A 26,262-nucleotide genomic window follows, 5' to 3' on the forward strand; every position below is an offset into this window, starting at 1 on the left:
GGTACTTTTGTATGCTTGAGCAATTTCCATTTCTATCTGTGTTAACGAAGGATTGTCATTTTTGTCACATTCTCAGAACATATATCTGAGACATCATTTGACTGTGCTGATTATATTAAGCATGATCAACTTACTGAGTTTAAGATTGAGACAAAAAAAATCATCAATTTTCAAGTTCTCATAGAGGGTCTAAGACACAAATATTTTTTGTTGGAAGAATTTCCTAAATTACTGGTGTAAGTTCCAGGAGAGGTCAAAGCATCTGCATTCAGGGTGAGACCATGAGATTTCTCTTTTAGAAGCGCATATTCCCACTTGAAGTATCCACAACCTTTCTTATTACCTTCACACTTGCCAACAGGACAACAAAAAAATGCTTTGCCATGATTTGGACCAGCATTTGACACGTACAGTTTTTTAGCTCTTCGACCGCAGTTACATAGAGGGGGAGTTGGTTTTCCATTTTTCACAGCTCTTGCAGACTGATTCAAATTGGCTGTGGAGTTCAGAATGGCAGGAGACACTCTGGGCAAATCTGAACTTCTTAAAGGTAAGGAATGATCAAAAGATGCTGTTTTCTCTTGATATATAGCAAAAGACTGTTTTTTTGCTGGTGGGAACGTTTTTGGACTAGTTGGCTTTCTTTTAGGAACCTCTGAAGGAGTAGAATAATTTCCAATTAATGCTGATTGTGCTGAAATAGCATTTACCTTTGCAGGTGGTAACTTAAAAGCTGAAAAATTTGAAGTCTGCCTTTGTACTGCTCCTACATTATAGACAGTAGTATCGGGACTTTTGTAAACGATAGATTTCAGAGGTTCCACAGGTACTACAGTTTTCTCCAAACTTTGCTTATCTGAACTCATCACAGCCGATTGCTTCAAAATTGTTTTCTCTTCAAACACGGTTAAAATTTCTGTACTTGAGTCATCTTTGAATTGAACACAGTCTGAATTTTGTTCAGATTGAGATTCTGGTATTAAAGCGACATCTTCCCAGTCAGTCAACAGAGATAAGCACTCAGAACTAGTACTGACATCCTCGTTGGAGATATTAACTGAGGAGACGGTAGTGGAGACGAGCACTAGTCCTGACGCAGGTACTGGAGCGCTACATCTGGCTGTACCCAGAGGCTGCTCGTTGCTCAATCCTTGCCGAAGGCCTGTTGCTACAGTACTGTGAGATCGCTGTGCCTGCTCAGGAGGAACAAGAAATCTGTCAGTAGATGCTGCTGAGGAGCTTTGGGCTTGAGCCTGTAACTCGGTCCTTGAGGTGCTGCTAGGTACAACGTGGACATCTGCAGAGGAATCGATGCAAGTGGTCTCTTGTTCTTCAGTCTGTACATTAGAATTTATCTTAATTCCAGCAATGCCATTGTGGTTTTTCTCAGCCAGAGAGTTTGTTTCGCAAGTTCCATCTCTAGATGCTTCGGGTCTGCTGTTACTTCCCAGTGGAGTCTTGTCAGCAAAGTTTATAGTCAGTGTTCCAGAAATTAAATTATTCTTCGGCTGTGCCTAGGGAGTCCGTAAACAAAAGGAGATTTTGGAAAGTGAATACCCAGAAGTTTTAGGAATCAATGCACAAAATTAATAAGTGTATCAGCCTAGGGATGTTCTGTTCAATTCATAGTCAAGATGCTGGGTTTATTATTTGAATAGCTCACCTTTCATCTGTATTCCAGGCTACAAAGCAAGTAGAAGGGAAGATATGAAGTAGTTACTAACCTTATCCAAAGATTTAGTAACCTTCAGCACACATCCATCACAAATCAGCCTCCAAGCAAGACGGGCAGTATTCCGAGAATCATCCAACCCTTCAAAAGTATGGTTATATTAATGTCTTCTTTTTAAACACTACTGGGGCTAATTCTTACTGGAGGAAAAATGTCATCTAGGTAAGCCTTACATAAGTGACAGGGATTCACGGGACTCTGACACATAGTTATCTAGTTCAAAAAAGGGCAGCAGAAGTAAAAAATTTCCTGTGCTGAAACATGTGAAGGACCAATCCATAGAGCTGAATATATACCCACAATTTTAAAAATCCTTGCACTGTTTTATTAATCATGTAAAAAAATTGATATTGTGCTGGTATTCTCTTACACTAATATGCTGTCCAGAGCTACTGGGTAAAATCAATTTTCCTTATCCTTCCTCCGCCTCTTTTGTTTTGTGCCCTAGCAATTCAGCGATTGATCTTGTTGAACATGCACTCAATAGCACTAGGAGAGATTTCAGAGATAAAGCATGAGGTTAGAAATGACAAACTCTGATCTTTGAAGCATCTAGCCCTTCTTGTTTTGATATTTTTGTAGGACAGAACATTGCATAACCCAGAAATAATAGTTACTATTTAAAGTAATGACTAGCAGTTACTAGCTGCTTTAGTTTAGCTAACTAAAGCTAAATAGTAGCTATTTAGCTTTATAAAAATATATGTATATTAAAACGAGGATCATCATATCGTACTTACCAGAATGTTCCCGTCCTTCAAAAGCTATCCCCAAATCCTGCAAAGCACCATTTAGCCCCTTAGGCTTCCTATTATAGAAGGCCTAAGGAAAAAAAATGCAGGTGCTTAACATAAAGCATTTCAAAACCTCTTCATAGTGAAGTGAAAACCATTTCAGAAATATCACCTTATGAATAATAAATCTCACAAGGCAATTGTGCACGCCAGGTATCTTCATTTTACAGTTGTGATAAATAAGCATAAGGCAGTAAGTGACTTACCCTGCTACATATTGGAATGGAAAGAACCATGAATCCCTTCTCTCAGTCTTAAACTAATCAATTCTGTCTTAACTCTGGAGTCATTCATTTGCACTTTACGGCTTATGCTGATGAAGGCCTTGACAGAGCAGCATTGAAGAATACAACTACAAATAATATCTTGAGATGTTTAAACTGTTGCATATTGCAAAGGCATGGGCGTGAATATATTTGGCATAGGTATAAATTATTTTTAAATGAGAAAAAGTGAGTATTGCTACTCACTCCCAGTATCTCATTTGGTCACAAGGAAGGGAGAATATTCACACTATTTATCTTTAGAGACCTAATTCTGCTACCTAGGTTAAGAGCCTAAGCTCCAAGTGTCAGGAAAGGCAGACTGGAGCACCCTTTGAAAGCTTCCGTGACTACACAGGGGAAGGTACACTTGGGTGCTCTTAGCCCCCAAGTTAGAACTCTATTGCAGTGTAGACTGTGTAATAAAAAATACATGCATTTTTTCAGTATTTTTCATGCTGTTCAGAATATACTTTCTGGTCCACATACAGTTCGCATGCTAGACCTTTAAGTATCCCTAAACAGACGGCGATGGCTGTTTTCCATGCAGCAATGCAAGGCAGCAATAAGAGCACACAAAACCGGGGAAGTTAGGAAGCAAGCAGAGCAAAAGATGTCAGGAAAGAAAAGGCAGCTCGAAAAATTCTCCTGGGATTATCATTCATTTATCAACAGTAACACCAGGTGGTTTTCCTAGCATTGAGATTTCTATTAAAATTCACACAGTTCTAGGGCATGCAGTTTGTTACCGAGCGATAACAACGTGGAAAGAAAACAAATGGGTTACTCTAGTCACTGGAACATACAATATTTTCCTGTAACCTCAGATACAGTTAGCCTTTGAGATGATAATATGGGTATAAATGTTTCACAGTCTATCGGTCTTCTCACCCTGTATGTTGCTTTGAGATCAATCCAGGAGTTTAAAATGTCAGGTTTTTGCAGCTGCTTCCTTTTACACTCATACTGCAAACACACACCCAGGTCCCAGTCTGCACAGGAGAAAAAAACCACAAATAATCCATCACTAAAGAACAGGCCTAAAATCTACATAAACATGATTTAAAATCTACATAAAGGGACATAACCGTCAACACTCTAGTAGCGTCCTGTACTGCTGGACAGGAAGCATAGGCTAACGGGCTTTGTTAGCACAGGCTAACGAAGTCTTTGTGCATGAAAAGCACCAGGGCTGCTGCAGTGGGGCATCAGGAGAAGTGAATGCCGATTGTTAGTAAAGAATGACTTCATGATGGGTAAAGATCTCAAAGACCTCATTAAATCATTTAGACACATTATGAATGGTGACACAGTTCACTATATGTAAAGCAGAAAAATGTAACGATGTCAGACCCTGCAGACAAAGATGTAGTGAACACAGAAGGATTCAATGCATTGCATATTTTCAGCCTTAACCCAATACTGTACATCTTCAATACCTAATAACAGGATTTTGGCTCCCTAGAAGGGAAGACGCAATCTCACTAGCACCACCAAATGTTCATTTTTATGTGTACTATTCCACAGAAAAAGCAAATGAAAACTTTATTTACCTGTCCAAGTAACAAAGGTACATGGTTTTGCCTCTGAAGTAGAATGACTTGGAATATCTGAAGTGAATGTAATTTTCTTCTCCTTTTTTATCTTTTGAATCCATTTCAAAAACTGTGATAAACAAATTTTTAGAGGGACCCCTTCATCAACTTGATCCTTTATGAAACAGAACAAGAAGTATGTATGTGTTAGTATGCGCTGAAGTTCATTTGAGATTTGTTTCTCTTTAGCTCTTTACAGGCATGCTTAAAAAAAAAACCTAGTAAATTGCAATTATAACGGTGTAAAATAATACTAAGTAGTAATTATACCTGTGTTATGCCGGTTAGTTCTGTACAAAATTCAGAGAGAATAGGATGCTCCTGGGGCTGGACATATGTGTGGAATTCAGATTCAGTCTCTCCTGTTGAAGTGTTTAACAGGACTGCTGGAAATTCAACTGTGACAAAAACAAAACGAGAAACAAACAAACAAACAAAACCCCAAAACACAAAGCCAGAAAGGTTAAAGCTGTTCACAGAAATTATTCCATTAACCTGGGGTTGAAATGTCAGGAATTAGAAGGAACACCATGCAGCGACGAGACGGCGGTCAAAGCTGCCTCCTGTCATCGCCAGGCCCCCGGCCACCCCCTCCTCCCCGCAGCCGGGCTGCTGCCCTTCGCTGCCCGGCCGCCGAGCGCCCTCCCGCCCCGCCGGGGCCGGGGCCGCCCCCGCCCGCTCCCCGCCCCGCCGCACTCACTGATCTCGGGGCCGCGCCGCCCCGCCTGCCGCCAGCAAGTGGCCTCGAAGTCGACGACGATCAGGTAGGCGAAGCGCTGCCCCGCCGCCGCCTGCGCGCCGCTCCGCGCCCGCGCGCTGCTCCGCGCCAGCCCCAGCTGCCTGCGGACCGCAGCGGCGCCGGCACCGCCTCAGCATCCCCGTGCTGAGGGGGCCCGCCCCGCCCCGCCCCGGCCCCCCCAGGGCCTCGCCGGCCCGGACACCGCCACCGCCACCGCCACCCCCCCCCCCGGTCCCTTCGGGATCCTCAGTGCGAGGGACCCCCCGCCCCGCACGCCCGGCCCCGCACCTGGCCAGGCGCTTGGTGGCCATCTCCTCCCTCAGCCCCGGAGCGGCCCGGGCGCCGCGGCGGCCATTTCAAACCTCCCGCCGGCGGCAGCGGCCCCGCCTCCATCCGCGCTCTCGGCGGATCGGCTGCTCTGGCCTTGCCCGCAGGCAGGCGCAGGTAGCCGCGTGCCGAGGCGGCGTGTTCCCCGGTGGCCGGAGGGCCCGGCGTGGCTGAGGTGGGATCCGCGGCCGAGGTCCCTCCTCGGGGCACCGGGGGAGGAGGGAGCGGCCGGGGAGCCGGCCCACGGCGTCAGGGCTGCGGGCGATCCCCCCTCCTGATGCTGCCCGGCGAGCCCCGGCAGCGGGCGGGCGCTGGGGCCTGCCCCGGAGGGGCCCGGTCTGACTGACAGCCCGGGCCGTCCCCCCGCCGTGAGGGGCCGTGGCGGCATCGCCCCGCGCCGCCCTCACCCCGCGGTGCTTTCCTCTAGGCCATGGGGAAGGCTGGCTGCGTAAACGGCTACAAAAGGCCCGCCGGAGCCGGTGAGGAGGCGGGGGAGCGGCAGGCGGCTCGGAAGCGGAGGAGGGCGGATGGCGGCGGCCGGGGCCCCGAGGTGAGGCGCGGAGCGCTCCCGGCGCACGGGCGTTGTGAGGCAACGCTGCAGGCCGGTGGCTGTGCGGTGTTGCTCTCTTACAGCCGCCTTTTTGGTAGTTTTATCGCATCACACGTTGGGATGCTGGAAACTCAGCAAAAACGTGGTTTACTGGCAGTCTAGCTAGAGGTTTGGCTGAAGAGAATACCTACAGATAATGACTCGTTTTGAGTGTTGGGCATTTGCATTGAAGGAATTCTGTCAAAAAATAAATACGCTCTGCAACATCATTCTTTCCTAAACAAAGGAGATCTCAGAAGGAGCATTGTGTCTGCTCAGCACATTCACACCTGAAGGATGCAAATCAGCCCAAAGTTTCAACCTCGTGGTAACACCTTACTCACCCAGGTTACAACTTATTTAGTGCCCAGTGTGGACAACAGTAAGCGTGTCTGACCTGCGCAGTCAGCCTCATTGGTACCTGATTAGAGACTGAAATTCCTGTGGTTGGCAGGTAGCCTTTGCTTGGTGAAATTAAACTTCTGCTGCTTGGTGGGATTTTTTTTTTTTTTTGCAAAGCTCTAATTAGGCTGTATTGAAAACAACGGTGTCGTTACTTATTTGTCTAACTTAGCATGAGAGATGAGGGACTGACAATTACACCAGCCTGTGTTGTTATTACCAGATGATTCTTAACCACTTGAACCTCAAAGGTTGTCACCTCTGTTCAGCTTTCTTACCCAATGACAAACGGCTTTAAAAATGCACCAGCTCAACCCCACGTGGGCAGGCTCTGCCAAAATTAATAAGCACGAGGCTTGTTAGCGTGGTGAGGAACACACAACTTCTGGTGGTTGTTTGTCCTGGGGGATTTGATATTCTGTCGTTTTCTATGCTCTTTTTTTCTTTTCCCCTGTATGCTGTGATGTCTTTTCATCACATAAAAAAAGAGTATCTTTAAAATTTTTACAGGTCAAAAGAGCTCCATTGGAACAGGTCATATGGGTCAGTGGAGGTCTCCAAAATCATACATTAACTTGCTCATTAGCTTTTAGGAGAATTTGTGCATTTAGGCTTAAAGAACTGTTGTGTTGAACTGTGTGGTACAGTCGCCACTCTTCCTGCAGTTTCCTTGAAACTTTTTTTTTTTTGCCTGCAGGGGTCAGCAAACCCATCTGCCAAAACAGATCACGTAATGTAAATTAAGTAAATGGGTTTCAGCAAACCCTTACATGAAATGGCTACATGTAACACTTGTATAAATGCCCAAAGCTCTAGAGCAGCAAGTGGGTGAATGGGTTGAGAGAGCAGAACATCGTGTTTGCAAATCAAATAACTTTAAGTCTCCTTACTACATACATCTACTTACACTAATCTTTTATTTAATAAATATTTGAAGTTAGAGTACCTGGGTTACTGAAATATTGATAGTAAATTTAATATTAAAATGTGATCTAAAAGGAAACTTTTGCCCATAATGAGTGGAAGAGTTATTTTAAATGTAGTTGGTTGCTTGTATCCAAATAGTAAATAGTTTCCTTTTACTATATCATTCACTTCATTTTCCATGAACTGGTGTGATTACATAAAACGTTTCTTTTTAAAACCTTTCCCTTTTTACAGGAAAAGTCATCTCGCTTGTCAGCAGCTTTATTTGGTGAGGACTGCGAAATCAGCTGTGACCAGCTGTATGAACTGTTAAAGTATGCAGCTTTGGGAAAATGCCACAATGCAACACAACCCAGGTATAACACATTCATATTCGGGAATCAACCCTGTCTTGTGTCCTCGCATGTTGTGAAAACGTACCTAAAGGCATATTGGCCACGCTGGTTTTGGAATCCTTGCAACGCAGTTACCACAATGACAGCCTGTATTATGTAGATACAATTGTTGTTAGACTTGGCCAGAGACCAGAATTCCTCTTCTGACAGAAATTCAACCAATTCATAGTTTTGTTTCATGCAGTTATCAAAAACTGAACAATTTTGTGGAACAGAAGAAGCTTCACACACTGAGAAATGAAATACCACGTTAAAAATATTATCATAACACAAAAAATATTAACAGGTTTTATGTCAGATATAATTGAAGCAGAGTGTTCTAGAGTGTTTTGGGAAAAACATTTTAATCACTTTGCCCTTTTTCAGGGCAGCTTCTCAGCAATGGACGGGAAAGGCTGAGGAGGGTACATAACCTCAGACGGCAAAAATATGGTGAAATGTAATGAATCTTGAAATGAAACTCAAGGCAAAAATAATCCCACTTGAGATTTTTAGTAGTGAATAGAAAATGATTTTGTGAAACTTTTGTTGATGCATTAATTCACTAGACTGCATCACTACAGCTGAAGTTACTCGTGTATTCACATTCTGATGCATATAAATGAGGTATAAATGTCTTGAAACGGTACTGCAGCAGAATTTTGCTATAACTCATTCTTTCTCTGTCTCCCATATTATGTTGCTTCCAGGAATATGTGGCTGTTTGAGATAAGCTATAAAGCCTCTTCTCCTTGAAGTCATTTGGCACTTTGCCATTCGCTGACTGAAAAGCTGGGCTGGTTCCAAGTTTGTTTCTAAAAGTGCTTGATAATTGTTTTGATTTTTTTTTTTTTTTTTTAACTGCAGCTGGTGCCGTATTTATCACCAAAGCCACCTGGCTGGGGTTGTGGTTATTGTCCTACATGAAATGAGCCAACTCCATTTCTACAAATTCTATTTGCAGTTCAAACACCTCAGAAAAGTGTTCCGGCATGTAAGTCCCCAAACTGTACTGCTGTCTTCTAAACTTCTTCCAGTCCTGAAACCATGTCCCAAGGATTAATCACTGCAGTGAAACGATCGCCTTCTCCAATAGGAAGTGGCCATCTTTGACTCTCAAAGCAAGCTAATGAGAGGATCTATTTGTAGCTGTTGTCAGCTCAAAACAAAGGGCAAGGCTTTAATATTAGAAACAGGTTTTCAAGACTTGTGTCTTTGAAGTCTTACCAGGTGAAACTTGTATTGATGTTTCAGTCCTCTGACTATTACGCTTCCTGTATCTTCAGGATGCCAATGAGATTAAAAATATCTTGGTTAATTTGGAATTTATTCTGAGTGAGTGAGAAGACTCTCAACATTGAGTTATGCTATTCCCACTGGTTGAAAAATCTCACTTTTACTATTTGCACTTTACGTCAAGTTTGTCCCATTTCCCAAAAAGATTATTAGAAGAATTATTTTAATTTTCTGAGTTACAAGCAACGTTTTTGAAGGAAGAAAGAAAGAAGCACATTGATTCACACTTCTAGAGAATTCTCCCTGAACTGCAGCAAATGCAAATCACAGCTTAACTGGAAAGTCTGGAACTTGCTTTAGTTTCTATCAAAGAAAGTCTTGAGATTTGCCTTCTTGATCGTATCAGGCAAGGCAAATCTGTCCCTTAGTACAAAGAACCCTATATCGTCTGTCATTAAAACAGGTTTAGTTTGTGTTGGGGTTTTTTCTTCCTTGGGAAAACACCAAACAGATTTCCACTACTTCTTTATCCATCCTCCTCTAAATTTGGCTGGTTTGGGGATCAAGAAATATCTCATTTGCTTGATATTTCTGCTTCTGTTTCAAAGTCTCTAACACATCTCCTTTTTCAGAGATTCACATTAACACCTTGCGCCAACTTCCTAGCCAGCCTGTATGGAGCAGGAGCAAACCCGAAACCTCTAAACACTGCACAAGGTATCTTGCTTGGTTTTGCATCATCTCTTTCAACCATAGTGATTCACTTTCAGCAGTAATTTATGACTTTGCATCCTGTGCAATTGCAGTGTGCTGCTATGGTAAACATGTTTACGAAGGAAAGCATACAATGGCTTAAACCATGAGACTGGTTACCCTAACTAGTTCAGTAACTCTCTGTTGGGCTTATTGATACAAGTAAATGCAAAAAGCAGAGAGAAAGTTTTTGACATGTTTAATCCAAAATCCTGATGCTTTGTTACCCATTTTGTGATTATTTTATTCTAAGATGTATCTAATAAAAGTTAGAGAGAGAAATTAGATTCAAGCTAAGTAGTTACTCATTTCTTCTTGGTTTTCTTTTTTATACTGAGTAGCAAATCAAGGTAAAGAACGGGTGTGTTGACGACTGATTTCCTATTTTTACACTCTTTGTAGAGGTGATTGTAATCCAACAGGCTTGTACAAAACCTGCAAGAGACTACAATGCGAACTTCACTGAAATTGTTAGAAGTGTAACACAGAATCTTGAATTCGAGTCCTAAATGGGAGAATGAACAGCTGTTACTTTCAATGTATTGACAAAGTCCTCTAGCATCCTGACTGTAAACCTACTGCACAGTCACAGATCTGAGATGTCAGGTATATTTTTCTTTTAAGTGCAATCTGCAGAGAATCACCTACAGGATAATTTAACTTTATACAGCTGTGGATTCTGGTGTCAGTTCAGTGCTTGCTTCCTTGTAAGCCACACTTAGAGCACGTTTTCTCCTGACAATACTTACGGAAAGAATTTCACAGAGAAGGTAGAAAAAAAAAAAGATAACTTCTTTTACAGCTTACATGAAGTAACAGATGATTATGTTGTCATGCTTACAAGGCAAGTTGGTTCTCTCTATTTCTGAAAGGAATGTGAGACAGAGACTTGTGATGTGACTTGCTTCTGTATCAGCCAGCAGTGTCAGTAGCTGAGCTGGGAAAAGATGGAAGTATCCTGAATATTAAGTATATTATAAATATATATCTAGTATATACACTATATACATTATATATAGTATTGTGTGTATATAATTATGTATATATAATGTATGTAGTGTGTCTATATATATAAACACACAATAAATGAGATATAAACTAGATACATATATATATTAAAAAAAAATGGGGAGGGAGCAAGAGAAGTAAACTGGCAATAGACAGATCAATCAATCGATCTGTCTGTCTGTCTATCTATCTATCTATATCTCCCATTTATTGTTCCAGGTAGTGTTTTCCTTTGAAATGGTGTAGCCTCTTAGTGTGTATGTCAATGCAGAAAACTGACTGCAAATAGGGAGTGCTATCTGAGCTTGACAGATCCTCCTGTATTTTACAGGTTTGACTTCCGCTAGCAGTGAATGTATTCCTAAAAGTTCAGACTTGCAATGTGATCCCATCATTCGGAAATACGGAGAAAAAAAACGAGGCCTTACTAGCTATACTCTAACTTTAGAAGAGCAGAAAAAAAATGACTATCCCATAAAAGGTCAGTTTTTTAGGACTTTTGTTTGGTTGTTTTGCTGTTTGTTTGGTTGGTTGTTTTTAATTTTGACAGTTAGTGATATGTTTGTTCATATAAGATACGTGATGAGTTTTAGAAGAGAGAGGTCTGTTTGTTATTTGTGGGTATCTGTTCATTCTAGGCTCCCCTGGATGTAAGGGCTATATACATACAGAGTGTGATCAGCAGAGGACGGACAGCAGCCCCCTCTTTGGTCTGGATTGTGAAATGGTAAAAAATAAATGTCTGTGGCCTTACAAAATATAGTCAAGCAACCAAACTGCTACCAGCTATTCCAAAGTGAGCCAAGCACCCTCTGTATTTGCTAAACCACTTCTGATGTATTAATATCTGCTGCCAGTCCCTTCATTGATGGTACCAGTGCTAATGCAGCCATGGGAGGGACTCAGGAAGAGGCTCTGGCGACAAGACAGAAATATTGAGCAGTGCAGCAGAGAGCTCAGTTCTGCGTTGGCTGTCAGAGCAGCAGCGGGATCTGCCAGGCCCATCAGCAATGCTGCAGTAACCCCTGAGACTGCTGGGGAATTCCTCCTCCCAGCCCTCCCCAAGGTTTGGGAAAGGAAAGATACTTCCCTATCACACATCTTTCCTTTAGCCATCACAGTTCTTCTGGCAGCATGCTGAGGTGAAGATGCCTCCTTCAGTGCAGTTTTGACCTTGCAGAGATGCTTATTTGGCATCAGCATTGAGTAACTAATGATACAACCCGGGCTCTGCTTTTAAACTGTGCATCTTCTCTGGTGAAGATGCTCTCAGTGACAGCTCTGCAGTGCAGAGCACAGGCTGATACTGTGAAATCAGCACTTCTTTGTAACAGTTTTCTTTGTGTTGTGCTTGCCTGTGTGTTTGCTGTGCTTATGGTGGGCATTTAACAATTAAAATGAAGCTTGCTGCAGTATAAAACAGCTAGCTATGAATGGTAGATCTCTAAGTTGAGTAACTCCTTAGTAGCCAAAGCAGCTGTTAGCTAAGGTTTTTGAGTGGCAGCATCATGCTGATTCAACAACTGGCTCTGCTTCTTCCTGACAGTGCCTGACTGCAAAAGGGAACGAAGTCACTCGTGTCTCTTTGGTGGATGCACAGGGTCAATGCCTCTTGAATGAACTAGTCAAACCTGAAACCACAGTAGTGAACTACCGCACCAGGTGACTTGCACATAAGTTTCTTATCTCTTCGTCTTTAAGAGCTGCAACCCTTTCAAATTAAACCTGTTACACAGGACCTTTTGAAAGGCTTTGGTCTGCACAGATGCCTACTGCATTTTACTCTGTTAAGAATACAGTTCTTGCTATGTGATTAGAATAACCGACATTATGTATACACTCTCTGCTACGTAGTGCCCATGTGGCTAGGCAGAAGCATTATCATTCTGCAGTGTTCTAGGAAAAGTTCTGTTCCAGATGAGTGATACACAGTACAAGTTACTCTTTACTGCTGGCTATAAAACAGCATACAGGGTAAGAGTACGGGATTGCAGTTTGCGTCTCTGCTCCATAGCTAAGTTTGCTCATCTGTAAAAAATGAATAGAGCAGCTTATCAGCTTTCACACACCTCTAGGGTTGGGTTCAGGATTATAACAAAAGCAGACAAAACTCAAGCCTTGTCTTCTCTAGAACTTCGCCTGGCTTTATCCAGGAGGTGACATGCCAGTCCCCTCAGGTTACTTGGAATCATCTCCTTCCGCCATCAGTCTTGCAGTATTTCCTTACCTGTGCTATCTGATGCTAAGAGCTGCATCACTTAAGTTGTATTTGAGAGAGATAAGATTTTGAAACAGATGTGGTAGCACTCATAGCAGTTTAATATACCTGCGGTATATCCTCTTATGTTGGAACAGAAAGCAGTAAATAGCATTCTGTCATTAGTTATACTCGGTTCATATTTTACATGCCCTGCTTGTAATATTCTCCAGTAGGCGCTGTTGCTAATGTGTTGCTTTTACCTCATCCAACTTTTGTTTTGAAGATTCTCAGGAATCACAAAGAAAATGCTTCTTCCAGTGAAAACAAGACTGCGAGACATCCAAACCAGACTAAAAAAAATGCTTCCCCATGATGCAGTATTGGTGGGTCATTCTCTAAATGCTGATCTTCAGGCTTTGGAAGTGAGTATTTTTCCCAATGCTGTGATACTCATTTCAGACCTGAAAAACTCTATAAACAATTCCTCTTTTCATTAGTGAACACTTGTTAATTGCTTTTTATTATGAATAGCCTTATGTCTGTAAGGATTTAAAAGAGAAAGACTCTCCTTACATCTATAAAACTTGCAAGGGGCCGTTCAGAACCCAAAAGGAAGGGAGGAGTCTGTCCAGACATAGATACGGTTGCAACAGAAGCTTTACCTCTCTGCTTCAGGCAGATGCTTTTGACAGCTCTGTCAGAGGAAGAACTGAAGTCCTTCCTATATTTAATTTAACCAACCTAAAATGCTTGAATCATAATTAATCTTTCTAATCCAGTCTAGGTCTTCCCAATAGAGTGTCAGAAAGGAGAGTTGGGCTTGTTTCATTATTCCCATCTGCTCTCTTGTTGTGGACCAGTTATCTATCACTGAGAAACTGGCAACTGAAATGAAAAGGCAGCAGCACAGATAACAATGGAGTTACTGCCCAATTCTGTACAACTGCTGTTCTTAAATTAAACCGGTGATGTTTTCTCTCCTCCAGATGATCCACCCCAGTGTTATTGATACTTCATTGCTTTTTGCCAGAAATGAAGGTCGAAGATTTAAGTTAAAATTTCTAGCGAAAGCTGTTTTAGGGTAAGATTATTATTGTATTGTCATGGGAAATATTAGAAACTGTCACGGGCAGGTCATAGGGTCTTGCTTTTCTACTAGTAGCATCAGAATTGTGGTGGGTTTTTTTCACTAAAATTCAAAACAAAGGAGCAGGCTGTGCAAATAGACGTGATAAAGAAGAATTTACTGCCTGTTTGAAACATCAGGCAGCATAATAAATCGGCTTGTCTTTGAGCAAGCAGGGACGCTGTGACCCAACCAGCTTTGAGTCCTCACAAAACTAGCTACAAGTCTGTAGCAGTACCAGTGTATTGAATTGTAGAGCAACAAAGACACTCTGGCTCACGCAAAGGAGATCTGTTGCAGTTAGCAAGAAAGAAAGGCTAATGTATGAAAGTATGATTTACTGACTTAAATCATATTCCTCAGTATACTAGCTACCACCGGATAGTATGTCATAGCGATACAGTTCTCACCATTCACATAATGAATATTAGTACTCTGCAGCGTCAAACTTCACGGAGTTGGAGGTTCCCTCCCTGTCTGTGTGCAAATTGTGAGTTGAGTCATTGGTCAAGGAAGAAGTAAAATTAAAAATAGTCATGCATCAGAGTACTGAGTATTAGCACTGCTTCTGTCAAACCTGGTAAACAGTGTTTTGCTCAACATTGCAAAAACATTTCTTGCAGTAACTTTTGGGAATATTTCACAAGAATGCTGCTGCACAGAACTGAAATCCTTTTTGGAGAGGGGAAAGCTAATTTGCCCGAAAAGGACCCAGTTTAGAAAAGACAGGATGTTGATCAGTGTGGAAAAACAGATAACCTGCCTGTACACCTGATTTTGATGCCCTAGGAAGGAGATTCAGTGTGAACAGAAGCTTGGGCATGATCCTGCAGAAGATGCTAGAGCTGCGTTGGAATTGGCTCAATTCTTTATTGAGCAAGGACCAGCAAAGGTAGCTATATCTAATTAAGATTTCTGTCCTTAATCACAGTATGTACAAGTTGTGCTTATGAATGAAAAAAAAAAACAAAACAAAACATTCCTGCCCATCCTCTTGTTGATTTAAAAGAGAAAATGGAGCTGTGATAGAGGCCTCAATTTTGGCAGCTTGTTACGTTCAGCATATATCCCAATATCTTAATAACCTGGAGCATTACCAGCGTTTCGGTATGCAAACACTGACGTGAATCAGCATTGCTGCTGATCTTGAAGAGGGGCTTTGGATAAAGAAGGATTGAGACACTTCCAGCCTACAGGAATGCCTGTCATTTTTCCAGATGAAAGAAGTGAGAAACCTTGTATGTTGTGGTAGTGATTCAGCTGGTTTTATGAGTCTCTTGCTTGTATCATTGATTTCTGAGAGAACTTTTTTGGAGATGATTACTGGTTGATGCTGTGAGTGCTGCATGCTTGAAAATGACAACAGAAAATAATAAGGCAAGAAATTAATGCCTGTCTTTCTTCACTACTGTGGAGTGTGCCTAAGTGACTCATAGAGAAAGCACATGCTTTTTGGTTAACAACAATTAGCTGAGATGAAAGCCAACTACTAATCTTTTTCCTTCCCCAAGGTAGCAGAACTAAACTTGGAGATGCTTCTGACAACGGAAAAACTGGCTGAGGTCTCACAGAACAAAGCTGCGTTACAGCCACAAGGACGTAGGGTCCAGAAACAGCTGAATGAGCCTCCCCATTTATCCAAACCATGGTAATAAGATTCTCAAACATGCATGTTTTTCCTTCAGTTGAATCCTCAGTAAAAATCAAAGAAGTGCATTACGTTTTTCAGGAGCCATCAGGATCTTCTGAGAGACACAAATAATTGTAGCATAGCACTGAAAAACTTTCAGAAGTTGCATCCTAAGTTTCACAAAGCATTTTCTAGGCTTCTTTTGATGTTGAGGACAAGAATATTCTTTCAAATTTCTTTAATGAACCGTATCATTTTTCTCTGACAAGCACTTCTTGAAAGCTTTTAATTCACCATATTGATAAGTACTGTGATTCACAGCTTGCTTCTCTCTGCTAGTTTTTTAGACTGCTTGCAGGTGACTGGCCAAAAACCGCTCCTTTTGGGCAGACAGGAACTAGACTCTTCTGGCCTGTGTCAGAGTAACCTGAGCACTTCAAACAAACAGGTGAATGGACTTAGAGTGGGTTGGTCTAAGCAAGCATCAAAATAGTTCAAAGTTCTTCTTATTCTGGGGGTGGGTAGATGAGTCCTATTTTAAAAAGCTGACTGACATTACTGTTAGCAATAGTGTTAATGCCAGGTTAGCTATATCCATTTTAACATTTCGGAAATAAGCTTTGATCCTCTACATCCTCTCATGACTCACTAAAGAAGAATTTCTGCCTGAGGGCTTCCTTGGACGATAGAAAATTAAAGTTGGGAATTCAGTTCCATAGCTTTATTTCTGATCCTCTGCAGTGCAATTGTCTTGTACCTGTTTGAGCCTTGTACACTCTTTTCCCTCCAGATCCTTCAGAGAGCCTTACAAGATGTTCCTCTGTCCACATTCAGTATCATTCAGTTCAGTCTGGGTCCAGAGTACATTGCATCTCACCTTGCTGCTGGACTTTGTGAAAAGGTACTATTTTTTTTGAGAATAGCCTTCATTGCTGAGCTTGGAAAGAGATGTTATTTATCTGGAGGCACCAAGTAGTTAGTTCTTTTGCTTTGTGAAGTTCCTTCTCTAATCTGTGTTCCTACAGGTGAGAAGCAAGCTGACTGACATGCTGACAATTTACGCAGGTCCTTTTGAAGAAAGCTTTTGCCTGAAGTCTGTGAAAAAAGAATTTGGGAGGTGTGGACCAATCCAGTCTCTTACAGTGGTAACTGAAACGTACGAGGTGAGGAGCACTCCAAGCATTAAGCTTGCTGACAGGCATGCAAGGCCTGAGTAATCTCCTGGAAAAATAAGATTAGAACCACTGAAATAGCAGTTATTTTGTTTGGGGATTTTTTTCTGATGATTTAGTCATCAGCTACAACAATTCAAGCTGCGCCAGGGGAGGTTTAGGTTGGATATTAGGAAAAACTTCTTTGCTGAAAGGGTGGTCAGGCACTGGCACAGGCTGCCCAGGGAAGTGGTTGAGTCTCCATCCCTGGAGGTATTTAAAGAACGGACAGATGTGGTGCTCAAGGACATGGTGTAGATGGACTTGGCAGTGATAGGTTAACAGTTGGACTCGATGATCTTAAGGGTCTTTTCCAACCTTGACAATTCTATGATTCTATGAATTCAATAAAAGCTGTTCCACACAATGACAAGAATAAACACAGCTCATGTGGCTTAACTGTGCTGTTCAAGCTAGAGGACTTTGAACATTGGAGAAGCTGAAATGATTTTCATCCCTCTCGAGAGAATTGATATGCTAAGGCCTTTAATGGCAAAAAAAGGTTGTTATTAATTGATGAGCTAATTGAAGGTTGTTTTTAACAGCTATGGTATATGGAGTGTTACATATATTACCCCCAAACCTTTTTATAGTCTATTTTTAAAAGAAAACACAACTTTATTAAGACCTGGCTTTTAAAAAGGGAGAGCTAATGTGTCTTATTGATAAGTCTTATTGATAAACCATTCTGTTTCAAGCCTTATGTCTGTATCCAATATGAAGTGCTGGAAGCTGCCCAGCTTGCCGTGGAAAGCCTAAATGGAGCTGAGGTAGCAGGATCCTGCATTAAGGTAAACAATGCAAAGAGCAAAAACCCAAGTTATGTTGAGCAGAGGAACAGCATCCAGTATTTCTCTTTTAACATCTACTCACAGCATAGCATCTGGGCAAATGCTGGCTGGTTGTGCTGTTACCCTCTCCCTGTCCCTGGACAATTTAGAGCCACTGGCAGAAAGGAAATGGTTATAGCCCTCTTTCTTCCTTTCTGCCTGTCAGCAGAAGGGGGTTAGAAAGCATTCTGACCTCCAGCTGCAACTTTAAAAGGAAGAGCCAAGTAACAGGGTGTTAAAATGCCATATCAAAGTCTGGGGTTCTTAATTTTATAGTGTTTCTGCATTACAAACATGATCTCTCTTCCTTTTTTATGACTAAGTTAGCCTTCATTAGTCATATTTTTTTCAAGAGAGGGAAAATAGTTTGTCAACTTTGGGTAATGGGAGAAAATAAGTTAAAAAAAGAAGCTCAGAACACAGAGCTGCTTGGGCTGATTGATGTGCTGTGTTTGTTCCTGCTGAATCCACCCCAGGTTCAGAGACGTGTCACTGCAGCAATGCTGGACTGTGATGTTTTGATAAAGGAACTAGAACTGGATGTAGAAAACGAAGGTGTGATTTATGTGGCGGGTTTAAAGAAGTCAGTAACAGAGACGGACTTGCAAGAAGAATTCAGCCAGTTGCAAGATCTGGAAACACTGTTCCTGCCAAAGGATCTCCAGAGTGGAAAGCACAGGAACTGCTGTTTCCTCAGTAAGTAGCTTCACATACAGCCTGCTTATTTCCTTCAAGTAAGCCCATTCAGCAGCCCTTGGGACTTTGCACAGACACAGCAAGAGCTACTGAAACCCGTGTATGCTCAAAGTGATGGTATTTAAAATACTCCAGTGAAAGCATGTATTGTTTGGAGCAGCAGTTTACAGCTAAATACTTAACAGGGAAAAAAAAACTGCTTAAAAGAAAAGGTGATCTTTACTTAGAAAAGTTCCAGGATAGTTCATTGGCTCCAGTACCTCAACGTGAGGGCTGGCTACTGTGCAGCTTCACACAGATGAGTAATCACGTCTAAAAAGGTGAGGAGAACAGGATGAGTGCTGTTGCAGTTAACTAGCATTTCTACAGTCTGATGTTTACCTGTAGCAAGATGACGATCTGCTTGCTGCAGTGATTTCAGTTTCTCGTCTCCCTCTTGCTCCACACCTTTATCCCTGCCTGACAGGTGCCAAGGAACAGGGCAGCAGCATCACTGCCAAAGCATGTTTCCCCTTCTCTTTGCGTTTCAGAATTCCAGACATCGCAGAGTGCTGTGGATGCCCTTGAAGTTATAAATGGATGGACCGTGAAGGGTAGAAAACTAAGAAGTAGGAATGCTCTTGCTTCAGGTCACCTCTGGAGATGGATTCAGCAAATGAATCACAGCAATGGGAAGCAAGGAGGAAACACCTTGTATGAGAAAATGGAGCAGCTGTCTGACTCTGTGAGTTTAAGGCTATGCTGATGTTTGTTGCAGTTAGTGAGGAGGTACTGCCCTGGCAACCGGGAGTGGTAACTTTGAGCAGACTTAGGTGCAGAGCTGCATGTAACGGAAGGGTCTCCTTGCGCTGGAGCAGCGAGGCTGCCAAGGATCAGGTCCCACAACACAGTTTGGAGAGGTAATACCACGTGAGATAATGTGATGTCTGCAGGATACTGTATAGACTTAAAAAGAAAAACCAACCAGCATAGCTGCTCGGGGCAGTGAGTGATGCTACACAGGAACTGAAGCCTACCACTTGAGAGCAGACGGAGCAATGTACAGGTGTAGCAAGTGGGTATGGGAGTCAGAGGGAGAAGTGCCTGGTTGTGCAGCCCTACAGGAGAGAACAGCGCTAGTTGCGGCTCTCGTTTTTACTGGAGGAAGCTGTAGTGCCATTTGAGTAGGGCATGTGGTTCTCCCTGCTGCTGAGCCACTGCACTGCCACATGCCAGCCCGTAACAGAATCACTGCTGTCCTCACCCTGACACTGCCTGAGGGCCAGTCTTGCCACACGCGCTTTTAAGTGTGATTGCTACAGATCTGCAGATGAATTGGGGATTTTAATACTTATATTCTGTTATGCAGGAGCAGGATACAAGGAAAAAGGTGAAGAAGTTAGACCAGCATATCAAGAAGCTTTATAGAAGTCTGCAGAATAACACCCTGTGCGTTGTTCTTTTTCCTGGAGTGAACAGGTAACTTGCCACTTATTTTGCAAAGAGCCAAGGAAAATAATACATAGCCAAATATTTTTATCTTAATCTATTAAAAATTAAAACCCTGCACAAGGAAGTGAAAGCCTGAGAGAAGGCTTGAAGATGCTGCTGTACTTATTCAGTCTGACTTTCATGTTAGGCCAATAAAACCTGAACAGTAAGTTCTGCCCATGAGCCATGCCTGATCCAGAACAAGCACAAGTGCTGAAACCACTTACGTAGCTGATGGTCCAGATTAGCAAGGCTGAAGTACAGAGCGTTGATTAATTATACAGGTATTCTCAGTTCACCTACCTTCCCCTGTTGGATGTTTCATCCCTATTGACAGCAAGGTAAGTTTTATGTGTTTATGAGAGAATCGAGCAGAGTTGCCACAGCAGAAAGTGTTTTGGGGTGGTTTTGGTGGGCTTTTGTTTGTTTTTTAAAACCACCTAACTGCTGCAGCCAAGGCACCATCTACCAGCTGGCTTGTGGTACCCTGCTGTACGTGCTTCAGCCACAGCTGCTCAAGGAGGTGGTTCATGCCCTCGTTCTTACGTAAGGGACACGATTGGAAAAAAAAGAACACTTTCACCGAGTCCTTAAGCTTTCATAGGAAAGGGCAACGCCTGGAGTTGAGTCGGGCTTCAGTGCCAATATCAAAGATGCTTCCAGATGGGGTGGGCTCCCTGCAATCCAGACCCTGGGGCCTGAACTGCCACGGTCATTGACTGCTTCATTATTAACCAGAAAGGTTAAATCTTTCCCAGGCAAGGCCCTAGTTACAGAGTACATACTTATTTCAGCAGTTGTCTTTCTGCTCTCTCACTGTGTCTCTGTTCAGACAGTCAAATAAAGGTCACAGCTACCCATGCTTTTCTTCACTTCCCCATCCTCAGAAGGGGTACCATTCCTTCTGGAGAGAGACGACAGGCCCTGAAATAGAAGCAGGGAGACCGAGCTGCTCGGCAGCATCCCTTCTGCCTGGCTGGGCAGCCAGGCCAGGTTCCCTCCTCTTCCGTGCAAAGCTCCCTGAGAAGACTCACGATGCTGTATTAGCCTCTGCACCAAACGGTGTCCCTAGATGGGAGATGCATCCCAAGCCAAGAGTATATTTAGGCTTAATGCCAGTGACAAACCATTTCAGCAAGGTTCAATGCCAAGGACTGCTCTTGGCACGATCTGCTCTACTTGTTCAGTTTTCAATAACTTTTTTTACAAAGAATATTTTTTTAATATTTTTTTTTTTCCAATGATTTGTGTTCTTAAGTAAAGGTCATTAAGGTGTGCCCACCACCGAAGAATAATAGCATACAAAATGAGACAGCAGCAATTCCTACCTTATTAGAGAAGTGCTGAGTGCATGTAGCTGTGTGTAAATGGTTTCTTGCACAAGGTCGGTGTCAAATACTGCTGCAGTTTAAATCAGCCGTGGGGGGTGGCCTGAACTGAGGGCTAACCTCTGCGGGCAGTTTCGTAGTGCATGTGGTCCTTTAATCACCTGCTGCCGCCTTCTGGGCTATAACCGAGTCAGTTTTTACATTTCTGAGCAATCAGTCATTGGCCTCGTCTCTACGCCACTGTGTCACCTCAGTTACTTTGCGTACTAATCTGTCAGCCCCGCTGGAGAGGTTTGAGGAGAGGATGGCTGTGGAGTTACCCTCCACACCGTGTCTTCTGCAGCAGATTCACTGGTCTCAGCAGGTCCAGATTTGCTTTTCAAGGGCCATCTCTCACTAGCCTCACTTGGTATGCACTTGCCTGTTGTCTCGCATCACCGAGGGGTGTGAATCCCACTAGCAGAACAGGGGATTCAGGCGTTCGCACCCACAAGGAGCCTGCAGAAGCCCCCAGAGCCTGGTCTCGCATCTCTCGGGCTGCTGAGTGGGGTGGACGGGAGCTTCATCCCCGGCTTGGAAGAGGTTTCTTGCCAAGTGAGGTTCCTGTATTACTGTTTCCCAGAGGACTGATAGTCCAGAGGAGGCTTCTTGATTAAAAAGAATGCCAAATCATTGTTGGGTGGAAAAAAAACCAAAACAGTTTTTCAATCTGCTGACCCTGAGGGTTGCAGGCTTCTCACTACTAGACCTTATGTGCATCAAGGCTACCCTGAGCAGAAATAACCCACCTCTTGTTTATGTTGCAGCATGCACGGATCACAATCTGGCCTTGGTCTGATGGGAATAAAAGATGACGGAGGGAGGAGTGCTTGTTAAACCGCCAAGTTTTTAAGCAAAGCTTTTGTTAAGATATTTTTAATTACTTTAAATATTGATGTCTTTGTAAAGACCTCTTACCATAAGAACAATAGGCTTTCACTCTGTATCTTTTACAAAGTCTAAAAATAAAAGCCATTCAAAACATCTTAAAGCACAAAACCTTTTCCATTAACCCTTCTTGCTGTGGCAGTTTTCCTTGGCAGGGGGTGAGCTAGGCAAGCGCTGAGGAGGAGCTGGGGGCAAACCGGGGGAGCGCTGCACAAAAGCCGATCAGTGTGGGCCTGTAAGGCGTAACTCGGCGCGTCGGTTGTTGACGGAGACTGACGTACCCGCGGGGCTGTCGTCACTGAAACACTGCAGGCTGTAAACCAGCAAGGCAAGCTAGTGTAGTACCTGCAGCAGCTGCTCAGCGGTTAAAAGCGGTTCTCGGGGAGTTGTGTGGATTTCTGGAAACGCGCTGTGCCAGCTCTGAAGCAGAGTCGCTGCCTCCTTTCCGGGAAAGTACTGTACTTAGTCCATGGAAAGGAGGAATTGGTGATTCATACTTCTTGGACAATCTCCACTTTCTCCTCCCCCCGCCCCCCCGACCGCCCCCCACACCCCTCACACACAAAAAGAGAAGAAAAAATAGAAGTTACAGTGTGGCTGTGGGAGGGGCGAGGGCCATTTTAAGGAAAGCACACGTCTGTGCGAACTTCACACATCACCGCTTTCCGCAGGGAGCTGGAAGCGCAGAGTTGCAGTAAGACTCCGCGCGTTACCAGCAGTAGGATGAGGTGATTTGCAGCCGGACAGCTTCAGTCCTGTGCTTTGCAGCCACTGCCACTTAAAGGCTGCTTGAGCATCGCCTGTTAACATACTGATTTCCAAGCACGAGGATGCCCAAGAGACCTTTGGCACTCAAAAAGAAAAATTAAAAGGAAATGTTTGTTACAAGGTTTGAACGCGAGACGAAGGAATTCTCAATATGAATTAGAATAGGCTGGGATAAAGCTGAAATAGTTATTATTCCAGAAATTATTAAATACAGCTGATTGCTTGATAGAATATTTACACCCTCCTACTTTCCAACCCAAGTTCATTTCGCCGGGCTCCTGAGCACAGAGCAGCTCATTGCGTAGAAGCTGGGAGCTGCTGCGTGGAGGGGCAGGCAAAAATAAAGGCAAGGGAGAGAAAGGCAGACGCAGCACGAGCCCAGAGGCAGCACGAGTGAGCGGGCAGGAGATGCTCACGTCAGCGTCGTTTGTACCTAAATTTAAAGCCTCCAAAACTGAAATGAAATCTATTATTAAGCCCTTTAAAAAGGTACTTTATCCGCTCCAAGTGAGCCTGGCATCCTCTGGCTGTAGCTGCTGCAACCTGGGGTAAGCATCACGGTCGGTGCTAGTGCCGAACGTGGAAGGGGGTCCGTCCCCTCGCCCGGCGCTGCCGGTCGCCGCTGCTGACCCAGCCCCGCAGAGCCCAGGGGTCGGGCAGCTCAGTGGAAGGGGGTGAACGGCGGACTGACCTCAGCACCCGTCCCTCTGTAAGAATACGCTCCTTTTAAGACTGTTTGCATCCAGCATCTCCTTGGTGTAGACACTTTCACTGCAAAGTTGAAAAAAACAGCTAGTTTTCATTCCATGCACTGAAAAACGATGCGGTCAAGGACTAGGCAGGATTTAGTAAGCAGCCGGGATTCCTGCTTGAGAAACTCTGGACGTGACAAATAAAACTAGCAAGAGTCCTATTTATAGGCATGAAAAAATAATTAATTTGTCCCCTTTTAATTGAAAATGTAAAAAGGACTTCAGCTTTAAATAAAACATTTTGTACAAAGCTTGAGCACAAAAAAGTGAACACCAGCGTGTCATCATGTAAACACCACAAACGTTACTCATTTCTTCGGTAACGCGCAGAACGGCGTGCAAGTTCCCTCCCCCGTGGAGCAGGTTTCTGTAGCTCTTCCCCTCCCTCCCCTCCGACCTTACTGGAACACAGGAAACCCAGGAGCTCTGGAACATTTACAAAGCTACAGTAGGCAGGATACATTGTTGACTAAAGGATTTTTTTTTTTTCTTTAAGGGATTGGTCATTTAAATATACAGAAATACAATAATCTCACAGGTAAATGAATGGCAGCTTGGATTAGAAAAAGCACCAAAATATTTAATATACATCTGGCACAAATTCCACAAGAAGTCAGTAATGGACAAACCAATGCTTTGCTTATAAGAAAAGAAAAACCTCAGACCGCACTTAATGCTCTTCTTCCAAAAGGGACACGACAAAAACATTGCACTCAGGATTGCTATCAAGTGAAGACAACCTTCTTAGTACAGCCTACGTGCACTGTGCCTTCGATTGCACATTCTAGAAGATGCTGTTTCCATTCTGTTCCAGACAACAACGGTGAGCAAAATTTGATACAAGAAAAGTAACTGTAAAACTCCAAACCAAATGGACTCAGTAGATGCATCATCTTGAACTTCTCCCACTTTTCCTCTAGATCACGGTTTCAAATTTGGCCACATCCCTTTAAAAAAAGATCCTACATGAAACAGAATTTACTCCAGCCATTTTCAAGCATTACATTTACACAGCACTTCTGTTACTGCTGTCTGAAGAGGAAGCACGGCTCTGCTCCACGACACACAATACATTCATCGTTTCCCAGAGCGAGAAAATTGGATCATACGTGGTTCTCTCTCGGGCAAGTCCAAAAAGGCAAAAACCACTCCCGACACGAAGAGCGGCAGAGTTGATCCTACCCACCCTTGCTGGTTTGCTGAGGGACTGAGAGATCGATCAGCTAGTTGTATTCACATGCGATTCAACAAAAGCCGCAAGAAGGTGTGCTCTCATTATTTCCTTAATTAGAATTAGTTGCTTCTCTGGGAGCAAACACACTATCAAAACGCGTTCCTTCCATACAGGGTGACTTGAGGCTAAATTGGGGCCGAGATCCACAAGCAAGTGCTCCAAGAAATCCAGCTGCACCACCCAGCTCTCCCAGGCTGACCCTTCTCCTCCACGCAGCCTGTGGAGGACTCGCGGTTGCTTCACGCCCTCAGGACCAGCCAGTACAAACCCCAGTAGCGCTGGGTCGGGGCCTAATCCTGCCAGTTGCATCCACGTCTCTTGGAAGCCGAGTTACTCAACAACCAACAGCACGAGGCCCTCCAACCACTCCTGCCAGCCCACCTCCTTTTTTAAAGACTGTTTTAAACTTAAGAAAGCAAGCGTATTTTTAAGATAACTATGTTTAGCGTGACTTAAAAAGTCACAACTTCAAAATATTAAGCACTATTCTGTGAAGTCCTCTAGCATTTAATACACATGGGAGTATAAAAACAGCAGCCAGCCTTCAGCTCCGCTGATCCTCTGTGCGGGTTTGCCGCCTCTGGTCACACGATCTCCCCTCTCATGGGCCCAGAGAAGAGCAACAGTCAGCAGTTGTAACTGCATAAAATGGCAACATTCAAGTAAACACACCGATTCAACAGCAGGCAACCTTTAGTCCAAATATCATTTACACGGGAAAAAGAAAACCCAAAACTTTACAGCAAGACCACTGGAGACGGAGGGTTTTTTCCTGTCTGTGTGTGAAATGATACGTTATCCAGAAAGGGCTTATCTGAAGAGTGCAATTACGCAAAGAGAGAAGCTTTTTAAAAATAAAATAAAGTTCTATAACCTCCAGAACCTGTTGGATTTTAAAACCTAACTACAGAAAGACAGAGGATTGCAATAGTAGCAAGGAACCGCTGCAATTTCAGTGATTTAAGGCAAGCTGTTAGCAGGACTAGTACGTGCATGCTGCTTTTACCCATCGTCTCACACGCTCCCCTGCTCTTTTTAAATATATGCCCGTACAGATAGTGCAAGAGGTCACACCCCAAACGCAGCCCTCCAACTGGGAGAAGAATCTTGTAGCAGCAGTTGCTACAGCACGGCATCTATGTGAGATTTGCAATGACAGCAACGGGGTTGTCGTCGTCTTTGGGGGAGGAAAGCAAGGGACCCAGATGTGTTGCATGAAAAAGAGACACCACCTAAACGCGTTAATGAATACAGCTGAGCACCGAAGCCACTCTGGCGTCTCCAATACACTCGAAACTCTCCAGCTTTGCTCAAGCGCGAGGGTTTTATCCTGAGCGAGATTCTGAGCTCA

At 43.4% G+C, this 26,262-nt stretch overlaps 2 protein-coding genes across 7 annotated transcripts; one reads left to right on the top strand and one right to left on the bottom strand.

Moving 5' to 3' along the window:
• Window positions 1-170: 170 nt before the first annotated feature.
• ERI2 (ERI1 exoribonuclease family member 2) lies at window positions 171-5,434 on the bottom strand (the record flags this gene model as incomplete). Its single annotated transcript, XM_082313970.1, has 8 exons — window positions 171-1,514; window positions 1,725-1,813; window positions 2,473-2,554; window positions 3,681-3,781; window positions 4,343-4,499; window positions 4,655-4,782; window positions 5,085-5,224; window positions 5,412-5,434. The coding sequence occupies 8 exons, from the start codon at window positions 5,432-5,434 to the stop codon at window positions 171-173; spliced, it is 2,064 nt and encodes a 687-aa protein (XP_082170096.1).
• A 105-nt stretch (window positions 5,435-5,539) lies between these two features.
• REXO5 (RNA exonuclease 5) lies at window positions 5,540-24,247 on the top strand. Of its 6 annotated transcripts, XM_082313665.1 has the most exons (20): window positions 5,540-5,625; window positions 5,878-6,000; window positions 7,603-7,724; window positions 8,610-8,736; window positions 9,611-9,695; window positions 11,071-11,220; window positions 11,378-11,466; window positions 12,286-12,401; window positions 13,223-13,361; window positions 13,926-14,020; window positions 14,855-14,957; window positions 15,577-15,713; window positions 16,017-16,143; window positions 16,486-16,596; window positions 16,721-16,858; window positions 17,605-17,697; window positions 18,213-18,432; window positions 18,963-19,156; window positions 19,781-19,890; window positions 22,037-22,671. In XM_082313665.1, the coding sequence occupies exons 2-20, from the start codon at window positions 5,881-5,883 to the stop codon at window positions 22,104-22,106; spliced, it is 2,346 nt and encodes a 781-aa protein (XP_082169791.1). In that variant the 5' UTR covers window positions 5,540-5,625; window positions 5,878-5,880; the 3' UTR covers window positions 22,107-22,671. The 6 variants fall into 6 exon arrangements, with proteins under 6 accessions (XP_082169791.1, XP_082169793.1, XP_082169790.1 ...); XM_082313667.1 differs by lacking the exon at window positions 22,037-22,671 and adding an exon at window positions 24,174-24,247 and having other exon boundaries at window positions 5,547-6,000; XM_082313664.1 differs by having other exon boundaries at window positions 5,547-6,000.
• Window positions 24,248-26,262: the final 2,015 nt, after the last annotated feature.

The sequence above is a fragment of the Platalea leucorodia genome (assembly GCF_965183815.1).
Source record: "Platalea leucorodia genome assembly, chromosome: 5".
NCBI classification, from domain to species: domain Eukaryota; kingdom Metazoa; phylum Chordata; class Aves; order Pelecaniformes; family Threskiornithidae; genus Platalea; species Platalea leucorodia.